Raw genomic sequence first — 10,586 nt, forward strand, 5'->3', positions numbered from 1 at the left:
TTTCATACACTAAGTTTGTGATACATTTTTTTTCCTACAAGATGGTCGCATATATGTTACAGCAATATCTGAAGCATATTCAGGGGTAATTCTGTAATGGAGTTGGAAAATATTACTTGATCTACGCCAAGTTGGGGGCAATCTAAGCTTTTGAATGCCATTGCATTTCGTGTTCAAATCCTCTACAATTCTCACCTCCTACAATTCCATGTAATTGTTATCTAGGATTGTGACACGTAACAGATTAATTATCCAAGGGTTAGAATTAGAACTCAATTAGAATCTGAATCTAATAAATTCCCAAATCCCTAAATTTCTCCTATTCTATTTTTTCCGTGTTTTCTTATTATTGACTTCAACAAAAATCTTATACAAATTGCACAATTTTGAATCTTCACCAACGGGATTAAATGAATATAGCCAAACACATAAAATTAAACAACAACTGTTATTATTTTTATTTTTTTACACAATAAGATAACAACAACATAAAGCCATCTGCAAACAGGAAATACAACACAAGCACAACCAAAATGTTAGGACCAGAGGGATTAATCATACACAATTGAACATAAAACAAAGAAGAAGGAGACATGGATTTATCTTGGTTCACCTCAATATGAGACTACATACGTCCAACATTAGGTTTTTCACTAACTGAAACAGTGAACCCCATATCCATCAGAATACAAAGTCGAAGCTATAGAATCAGGAGGCTTGTAATCCCAAAATCCAGGCATCTGATGAATCGCAGCAGTCGAAGATAGAGAGGCTGCGACATAATTTCCCTCCTTTAAAGTGTGGCAGAAGAATATCTCTTTAAAACGTTCCTTCAAATATATAATATCTGTGATGATAAAAGATATCTCAGTTGGACACTCCAAGCTGATAGAAGAAGATTGCCCACCAGGGCTTGAAGCACCAGATTGAGTCAAAATGTTTATAATCATCTCACAAGAACTTTCAATATATATGTGGAGATGACCACGAGATGCTGCAACTAAAAGACCTTTTCTGATAGCAAAAGCTTCAGCCTCCAAAGCGGTTAAATTCCCAAGACCCTCATGGAAACAATTTATAAAAGTTCCATTGGCATCACGACACACTCCCCCAATACCAGCAGCTGCTGGGTTTCCATGACTAACTCCATTAACATTGTATTTTAAAAAACCATTTGGTGGCCGAGTCCAAGCAGGTGCACTAGCCGAATGCGACTCGGAACCTGTAAAAGAGAAAGAAAAAAAAAAAAAAAAAGAAAAGAAAATCAACAGCAGATCAGATCCTTGGACAGAATTTGCTTGAGATATGATCAAGGGAATTGAAATTAAAAGAAACAACTTTTTTGGTTTCGGCGTCTTACCTTGTTTGTCTCCCTGAAGCGTAGCAGCTAACGTCAACAACTTGTCAAGTTTCTCGGGAGTAAGTGCAAGCGTTGCAGCTAAAGTCTTGTTCAGTTCTTTCAGATTATCCAGAATCAGCTTGATTGCGCAGTAGTTTTCGGCCGTTAATACCTGCTGACAGAGACGAAAAAGAAGAGCATCCAAATTGGAAATTTTACGGGAGTAACGGCGCTTCCGGAATACGGATCCAGAAGGAAGTTTGTAGCATTTTTCCACGATAATTTTTGCTTCGTTCAATTTCTTCATTATTTCCCCGAGCACCTTCTGATTCGAACATGATGTTTCGTCCCTTCCTTTAAACAGAGGTTCCATTAACGTAACAGTAGCTTTGAGCGATTCAAGGTCGTCCTCGAAAGCAACGATGCGACCCTTCACATCAACAATCAGAGTTATCAACTCTTGAGCTATAGTAATTACCGTTGATAGGGTAATAGTCACGGTGATCACCATTCTGTGTGAATTCGAATAGCACCAGTTCTGCTAGCTTGGTCTGATCAGCGAGACTAAGAGAGATGATAGCAGCAAATTAAGGTGCAATTTCCAAAAGACCTATTGCGGGTCTGAGCAACACTGAGAGAGAGAGAGAGAGAGAGAGAGAGAGAGAGATTAGAGCAGAATAAAAAAGGAGACAGATCTCAGCAGAATTAAAAAGAGGAACAGAAACGCGTCAACAGGTACAGCAACATAAAGAGAGAAAAAGAAAGCACACGTAGTTATCCCTTGGGAGCTAGGGATACGGCAGCAGGTCGTGATCTTGTCACCTCATCAAAGTATAATCGTGTGGTTGAGATCTAATGATGAGGATTAAGTTGTAAATATCGATTTTTAATTTTACATTTTAAAGGGTTAAATTTTATTAATTTACAACTCAAGTCCCTCATTCACCCGATGCTGCAAAAAACCCTCTCTCATCGCCATGGCTGTGCTTTCTTCTTCTTCTTCATCTTTTCCTTTAAAAGCTTCGTATTTGCCTCCTCCAGCTCTTCCTCACTCTCCTCTTTGTTCTCCTGTAAGTATACAGTCGTTATCAAGATACATATTTCTGATTTTATATACATTCTTTACCGGCGTTTCCACCGTTTCTTATGCTTTTCTTTTTTCCGTTACAGATTTCAGAAAACGAAAGAGAGAAAGACGATGATGAAGAACAACGCAACATCATAAGAACACAAATTCCAGCAGCCTATGGTAGTACAACCAGTTCAAATCATCACCTCCACCACCCGACGCCTCATCGCCAAAAATTCTCCATCACTCATTTTCCATCACAACCACCTCTCACAGTTTGTTCTGTTGTCCTCTCCACTTGTACAGACAACCATCATCACGTCTCATACACGCTCGTTCCTTACCCAACCCCGAGGAATTAGGTTTTTTCATTTCTCAAAACGACCAGAGCTACCCTGTCCCCGCCCTTTCATTTCAAGGTTTCTAGATTTCTCTCCAGCTCCGTCTCTCTCCCACCCAGGAAGAAGAAGAAGAAGAAGAGATTCTTGCATCAAAGAAGGTAGCAGCGACAACAGAAGAGGAGACTGGGTTCACTAAACTCACTCAAAGATCAATCTCGCTCCTTCACAAAGCTACGATCTTGGGCGCTTTATGCTCTCTTTCCCTTAACCCTTCTTCACCTCTACTTCTACGCTCTCCACCTCACCCCTTCTATTTGCAGCCCATGATCTCCTCATCACAAGCCTATCATCATCTCCGAAGAAGAAGAACAAGAAAGCACAGCCATGGTGATGAGAGAGGGTTTTTTGCATCGGGAAAATGAAGGACTTGAGCTGTAAATTAATAAAATTAAACCCTTTAAAATGTAAAATTGAAAATCAATATGTACAACTTAATTCTTATCAATAGAATCTTAACCACACGATTATACTTTGTTGAGGTGGCAAGATCACGGCCGTCGGCAGCAGCCAGCTCTGCTGCTGCCGCAAATAAAAATCCGTGATGTTATGATATGCTGATCATCAATTGAAGAGATTACTTGGAAATTGAGTTGGAGATGGAAGACTGATGATGTTCCAAGCTTAATTGACTCTATCAGTTTAGCAGTCAAGGTCAATGCCTGCACATCAGTCGTGCACGTAGCTTTCTACCAAGAAAAAACAAAGCCTCCTAGCGGTCCCGTTTGACACGAAAGGCGAGGTCTTACCTTATATTTAATACAAGCTACAGTCAAACTATGTGAAAACTAGCCTAGATGATATTTATTCGCAAAAGAAAAAAAATCCCAAATGAGTAATTGAGTTGGTAATATATGATTTGCCAAACCATTAAAGGGTTTTGTCAGTAATAACCAATACCTTTGAAGTTATGGATTTGCACTTCCTTTGGCATATCAATACATGCAATAGCCCCACACCTTATTCTAAAAAACTATCTATTCTAAAAAAATAAAAATTATTATTATTTTTTTTTTTTTTGGTAAAGAAAAGAAGGGATGCAGTAGCGGCGACCTAGCGCCCCCGCTACGCAATGTTCGGACTTTTTATCGAGTGCGACCTATGCAAGCATTAGCCCTGTGCACTACCAGCGCAAGCATTGGCCCCGTCAGCGGAGCCCCACCGGAGGCCTAGTACAGTTCCACGAAGCCGGTAGCACTTATGCCCAAGCCAAAGAGCACACAACTGTCCAATGCAAGAAACAGAGGAACAAAGGAGATTCGAACTTGAGACATGAGGTTTACCAGACCACTTGAGAGTGAGCTTGGGACATGAGGTTTACCAAACCACTTGGAAGTGAGCTTGGTAGCACTATCTCTTTAAACATTAGGGTTCTGACTTCTGAGATTTTGGCCTTCATTTTTTCATTTCTTTTAATAAAAAAATGAGGTCATGAGTTGACTGCTTTCATAACCTAGGTCCACTCTGATCAAGGAACGTTTAACGTTTTCAGTAACTTAAAAAGATGAATTCTTCAAAAGGCCTATGACCTTTTAGGTCTTAACATTTCTAGATAAGCACGATCACTCGCTAATGATTTTTATTTGAGAGACTTGACTGGTTTTATTGAATTTCCTTTTTTATTTAATTTATATAATGTTTTATTATATTTAATTATTTAATAATTTTATAGGAGAGTTGGAAGAGTTACAATATAAAGCATCTTTCAATGTCTATTTGGTTGTCTAGTTTTTTATGGATCCAGGAAATTTATGGTATTTCATTTAGGAACTTCCTCTGGAATTGACGGAGATTCTTAGTATTGATTTTTAAGCTAGCTAATTTTTTTTTCGGTCTTTTTTTTTTTTCTGTCTTTTTCTTTTCTTTCTTTTTTATTTTTTTTTTTTTTTTTTTTTTTTTTTTTGACCTGTTTATGTACCCAAAATAAAAAGTATTCTTTTAAAAAAAAAATCAGCATAAATCTTAGGTGTGAGTTTTTTATACTATAAACCACCTATGGAATTCATCTCTAGTCTCAAAGAGATTCAAACTCTTGATTTCATACTATAAACTACAAAAAATTTACTAATTAAATCAACCCTTTTGAGATTATATTTACAATATTTATGTTGATCAATACCTTGTGACCATGTGTTCATATCATATCAACTGACATTAATGAAATTGATCAGTCTGATATAAATTCCTATAACCAAAGTGAGTACTGGACCACAAAAATCGTGAATTGCCCAAGCAGCTTTCGACCGTCATCTCTTGCAGACAGAAACTATCAAGATCAGCAACAAATTTGAAAATCTTACACTCATATTTACCAGTTTTATCAATGGTTGGTAGCTTTGGGACAATGATCTTGGTTGATTAAGGGACATAATCTGAATGACAATGGCCAAATTGAACAAAAACGAGGAAAGAGAGAGAGTAGCCATGCATGGAAATCTAATTTCCTAGCTCATAGTGGCAAAGTATACTAAAATTTCATTTTCTTTTTTAATTTTACTTGAGGGTGTTATGCTCATCATTTCCTCCCTGATATTAACTATTATCACGCTTCCAATGTTATTAATTATTAATTTAAACAGAAGCCATACATAAGGAACCACATCGATCCATTTAAGTCCTCTAGCAAATGGACCAGACATCATGGATGACACAATATTAATTTCTTATCATAATGGATGATATCCTTATCATGGAGGGTATATATAGGAATGTCATTTCTCAAGAAGCTAACTTCGTGGCCGACACAGATTGGTAATTCTGAAGGATATGAACGCAGATTGGTAATTCTGGAGTATATGAATCCTCATGAATAAAACATGCAAGCATCATCATATATATATATATATATATATATATATATATATATACCATTCAATAAATTTCGATTCCATTTGAAACCATTTCTTCAATTTGTGAAACAACCTTATAATTTATAATACCCAAAGAAAAGGGCTTTGTTTGGGTACTAGGTGATAAATGTGCAGTACCGTGCAACTTACGCATTCTAACTTTACCAGAGAGACATTCATTTACATAAAAAGAAGGACTTTGCTTGGGTACCACGTTATCACAATACATTGTTTGGTACCAGACTTGACTAGTACCGTGCAACCTACGCAATTTTTGTGAAAGAAACTAAATGAAGCAAAATTGGATTGTTCTTAAAAAAGAAGACTCTAGTTGGGCAAAAAATAATAATAATAATAAAGAAGACTCTAGATTCATTGGATATGGATATTTTTCGAGATATAGTCAAGGCATTGTTCTTCTAGACTCCTTTATGTAGATATGGGTTTATGATGATATCAAAAAAAAATTCTTTAGATTTCAAAATAGGAAGTTATGTTATGATGTCAAAAAAAATAAGAATATCCTTCCGTGTTTTATTAAAATTATTATGTGTGTTTGCCATCATTGAAGTCAAATAATACCCGTTTTATAAAAATAAATAAATAAATCAAATAATTTCCTCTCCTTGATTGTGTGTATATATTTAACAAGGAAACTCCCGGATTTTGTTATTTTTTAGAAGAGTTTTTTACACGTTATCAATTATTATTAGAGTGAAACTAATGTCTACCTACTATTATGGTATAAATTATATGGGACCTACTTTTAAAATTACTAGTTATCCACATTCCACAGTAAAGATTTTTTATTAAGCAAAGAATAAAATGACCTAAATATCCTTACCCCTATTTAATCCATTTAAAATTACCTAAATATCTTTTCAACAATAAAATTACTCAAATACCCTTAGGTAGGTGAAGGGAATCCGTTCACCCATCTTCTTCTCATCTTTAGGCGAAAACCACCACACCTCAAGAATTCTCTTTAAGAATTTATATAGACGATTAGATCACCAAGGATTCACAAATCATAACAAGGTTTTAAATTAATAGAATCTGAGTCGATGAACTAACTCAAAACCCTGAAAATTATACCCTGAACGAGAAAGGATTTTAAACTCACACCTGTCTTGTTTCAGCATATGGAAATGAAGAATAGGCTCAGTTACGTTATAAAAAGTCTCCATCAAGGCTAAATTGCCTAGAAGAGAGTTTTTCATGGACACGCTTTAGTTGAAAGGTAAAATTGAAATCTCATTCTCTCCCTTCCCTTCCCTTCCAACTTTATCTCTTTCGTCCTCTTCTGCAAGACTATATTCGTGGACAATTGCAGGAAAGCTTCCTATGGATATGGATGGGAATGATTTAATTACAAAACCATATCGACCAATCAATCGATCCTTTCACTTTGAACATTCTACTGGGTCTCCCATCTCCATTAATTACCCGTTTATCTTTGGCTAACTGGAAGTGATTTCTGGTGGGTAAATTCTGGCAAGGAAAAAAAGGGCAGGTGGGGGGGGTGGTGGTCAGGGAAAGGGAGTGTGGTGATTAGTGGAATGGTTTGAGAACCTCACGTCTCAGTGGAGAGTTGAACCTCCTGTGATCCATCTATTATATATAGGTCTTTGCATTGATACCAACTTTGGTGTTTTTATCATTTTATCTGGACCTAGGGAACTTTCTTTTATTTTCTTTTTCGATTCAGAAAATTTACTTAAGAGGGCTGTTGTACATGAAATAAGCCTTGAAATGGTTTATGTATGAACTAGATGTTTAATTCTTTTGTGTTTAATTATTTTGTAATTTGGTCAATTTAATCAGCCTAAAGTTGGTTAGCAAATACGAAAATTGGATCTACCTGATTAGCACAGTTAGAGTTCTATCTTGAAGGTGTTTTCTTTCTTATTTCACTTTCCTAGTCAGTGAAGGGTTGCATTAGGCCTTTCTTTGTTAGTGTCTGAGTTTGTTTTTGAGTATTCTGTGTACTGTGGCTGAAGAAAATAAGCATATTTTTGTGCTTTGCTCTGTGAGAGAATGTGGTGAGATGCCACTGATGAGAAACCAAAATAGGGTGAGAGACTTGGGAGAGACTGGGTTACTTAATCCATTCCCATCCTGCACCTCTATTTTCTATTTTCATCATTGTATTACAATTGATTTCATGTTTGATTTGGTACAAGTTCTGCAACCAATTAAGAAATATCTGCTACGTACAGGTTCAACAATTTTTGTCAGCTTTGAACACCAAACCAACATTAAAAACTTTAATTAAGAAGATCCTGCTGGAGATTGGTCCTTCATGATCCAGCCTTTCAAAATTGTTCTCATTGATCTAGATTGATGGTTAATGCATTAAAAGTGTTTCTCATATATTTTCTAGTTTTAAATCATAAAACTATTGGTTATGGTGCATGGAAGATGAATTAGTGCATGTTTAGTGTCTTATATTTTCTTAGTTTTCTTGTTCCTAGATATTGAAAGGTCAATCTTTAGACTATTATTGCTAATGTGGATTTCATAAACTAAGTTTGTGATACATTTTTTTTCCTACAAGATGGTCGCATGTATGTTACAGCAATATTTGAAGCATATTCAGGGGTAATTCTGTAATGGAGTTGGAAAATTTTACTTGATCTACACCGAGTTGGGGACAATCTAAGCTTTTGAATGCCATCGCATCTTGGGGTTCAAATCCTCTACAATTCTTACCCCCTACAATTCTCTGTAATTCTTATCTAGGATTCTGACAAAATGCAGTTAATTATCCAAAGGTTAGAATTAGAACCCAATTAGGATCTGAATATAATAAATTCCTAAATTTCTTCTATTCTATTCTTTCCGTGTTTTCTTATCATTGACTTCACCAAAAATTCTTATACAAATTGCACAATTTTGAATCTTCACCAAAGGATTAAATGAATATTTCTAAACACATAAAATTGAACAACAACTGTTATTTGATTTTTTTTTTTTTTTTTTTTTTACACAATAAAATAACAACTAGCCATCTGCAAAGAGGAAATACAACACAAGCACAACCAAAATTTGAGGATCAAAGAGATTAATCATCACAATTGAATATAAAACGAAGAAGGAGACACGGATTTATCTTGGTTCACCTCAACATGAGGCTACGTCCAACATTTGATTTTTCGCTAAATGAGACGGTAAACCCCATATGCATCAGAATACAAAGTCGAAGCTATAGAATAAGGAGGCTGGTAATCCCAAAATTCAGGCCTCGGATGAATCGCAGCAGTCGAAGATAGAGAGGCTGCGACATAATTTGCCTCCTGTAAAGTTTGGCAGAATTTTATCTCTTTAAAACGTTCCTGCAAATTTATAATCTCTTTGATGATATAAGATATCTCAGTTGGACACCCCAAGACGATAGAAGAAGATAGCCCACCTGGGCTTGAAGCAGCAAATTGAGTCAAAATGGTGATTATCATCTCACAATAACTTTCAATATATATTTGGAGATGACGACGAGATGCTGCAACTAAAAGACCTTCTTTGATAGCAAGAACTGCAGCCTCCAAAGCGTTTGAATTCCAAAGACCATTATGAAAACAATTTATCAAAGCTCCATTGGCATCATGACACACTCCCCCAATACCAGCAGCTGCTGGGTTTCCATGACAAACTCCATTAACATTGTATTTTAAAAAACCATTTGGTGGCCGAGGCCAAGCAGGTGCACTAGCCGAATGCAACTCGGAACCTGTAAAAGAGAAAATCAACAGCCAGATCAGATCCTTCGATAGAATTTGCTTGAGATATGATCAAGGGAAATTAGAAGAAACGACTATTTTGGTTTTGGCGTCTTACCTTGTTTGTCTCCCTGAAGCGTAGCAGCTAACGTCAACAACTTGTTAAGTTTCTCGGGAGTAAGTGCAAGCGTTGCAGCTAAAGTCTTGATCAGTTCTTCCAGATTATTCAGAATCAGCTTAATTGCGCAGGAGTTTTCGGCCATCAACACCTGCTGACAGAGACGAAAAAGAAGAGCATCCAAATTGGAAATTTTACGGGAGTAATGGCACTTCCGGATTAGGGATCGAGAAGGAAGTTTGTCGCATTTTTCCACGAGAACTTTTGCTTCGTTCAATTTCTTCATTATTTCCTTGAGCACCTTCTGATTCGAACATGATGTTTCGACCCTTCCTTTAAACAGAGGTTCCATTAACGTAACAGTAACTTTGAGCGATTCAAGGCCGTCCTTGAAAGCAACGGTGCGACCCTTCACATCAACAATCAGAGCTATCAACTCTTGAGCTAAAGTAATTACCGTTGGTAGGGTAATAGTCTCGGTGATCACCATTCTGTGTGAATTTTGAATAGCACCAGTTCTGCTAGCTTTGTCTGATCAGCGAGACTAAGAGAGATGATAGCAGCAAATTAAGGTGCAATTTATAAAAGACCTGTTGCAGGTCTGAGCAACAGTGTGTGAGAGACGAGAGAGAGAGAGAGAGACGCTTCATGGTTACCCCGAACAAAGATCAAATTAAAGGACTACTAAGTATCTTGGTCAGCCCAAAGGTATGAACTACTGGGTATACATTTCCACACTTACAAATCAAAGTAAGTGGAATCTTGATAAGAACTCCGGTCATTTATTCTTCTGCAACTACCTAAAAAGTATTCTTTTCTTTGTCTTCTTGGAACATTTATTTCTCCCTTTACAAGGATTTATGTTTGTCAGATTCTAACTTAATCATTGAAGGTAACTTAATTTCCGTCCTCTGAGGTAGTTCACACTCACTTTCTTTGAATCTCAGGAACCAGCCTTGGTCCGATGACAAACCGGTTGGCCCACAGTCAGATTTTGGATATGTGACATTGCTTTAGGGCCTGTTTGGTTACATGAGTTCAGATTCATGAATCTAAGAATTATACCCGTTTGGTTGTAAAAATTTCTAGATTCATGA

The 10,586-nt window shown here is 36.5% G+C and overlaps 2 protein-coding genes across 3 annotated transcripts; both read right to left on the minus strand.

The window, feature by feature from the left end:
- Positions 1-434: 434 nt before the first annotated feature.
- Positions 435-2,056, minus strand: LOC149014925 (uncharacterized). 2 transcript variants are annotated; one of them, XM_089156345.1, is made up of 3 exons: positions 1,361-2,056; positions 614-1,222; positions 435-498 (listed from the first exon to the last, which is right to left on the minus strand). In XM_089156345.1, exons 1-2 carry the CDS (start codon positions 1,848-1,850, stop codon positions 654-656), a joined length of 1,059 nt encoding a protein of 352 aa, XP_089012471.1. In that variant the 5' UTR covers positions 1,851-2,056; the 3' UTR covers positions 435-498; positions 614-653. The 2 variants fall into 2 exon arrangements, with proteins under 2 accessions (XP_089012471.1, XP_089012470.1); XM_089156344.1 differs by having other exon boundaries at positions 435-1,222; positions 1,361-2,055.
- Positions 2,057-8,647: 6,591 nt separating this feature from the next.
- LOC149014926 (uncharacterized) lies at positions 8,648-10,302 on the minus strand. The gene is made up of 2 exons (XM_089156859.1): positions 9,490-10,302; positions 8,648-9,382 (listed from the first exon to the last, which is right to left on the minus strand). The coding sequence occupies exons 1-2, from the start codon at positions 9,977-9,979 to the stop codon at positions 8,814-8,816; spliced, it is 1,059 nt and encodes a 352-aa protein (XP_089012985.1). The 5' UTR covers positions 9,980-10,302; the 3' UTR covers positions 8,648-8,813.
- Positions 10,303-10,586: the final 284 nt, after the last annotated feature.

The sequence above is a fragment of the Hakea prostrata genome, chromosome 5 (genome assembly GCF_041222555.1).
Source record: "Hakea prostrata isolate BN-2017 chromosome 5, UWA_Hpros_2, whole genome shotgun sequence".
NCBI lineage: Eukaryota > Viridiplantae > Streptophyta > Magnoliopsida > Proteales > Proteaceae > Hakea > Hakea prostrata.

Bases quoted from the DNA above. Each gene is read 5' to 3' on its own strand.
- LOC149014925 (XM_089156345.1), bottom strand. From the start codon at position 1,850: ATGGTGATCACCGTGACTATTACCCTATCAACGGTAATTACTATAGCT. The intron at 1,223-1,360 runs GTAAGACGCCGA...TCTCTTTTACAG, and splicing joins GCTTCAGGGAGACAAACAAG to GTTCCGAGTCGCATTCGGCT.
- LOC149014926 (XM_089156859.1), bottom strand. From the start codon at position 9,979: ATGGTGATCACCGAGACTATTACCCTACCAACGGTAATTACTTTAGCT. The intron at 9,383-9,489 runs GTAAGACGCCAA...TCTCTTTTACAG, and splicing joins GCTTCAGGGAGACAAACAAG to GTTCCGAGTTGCATTCGGCT.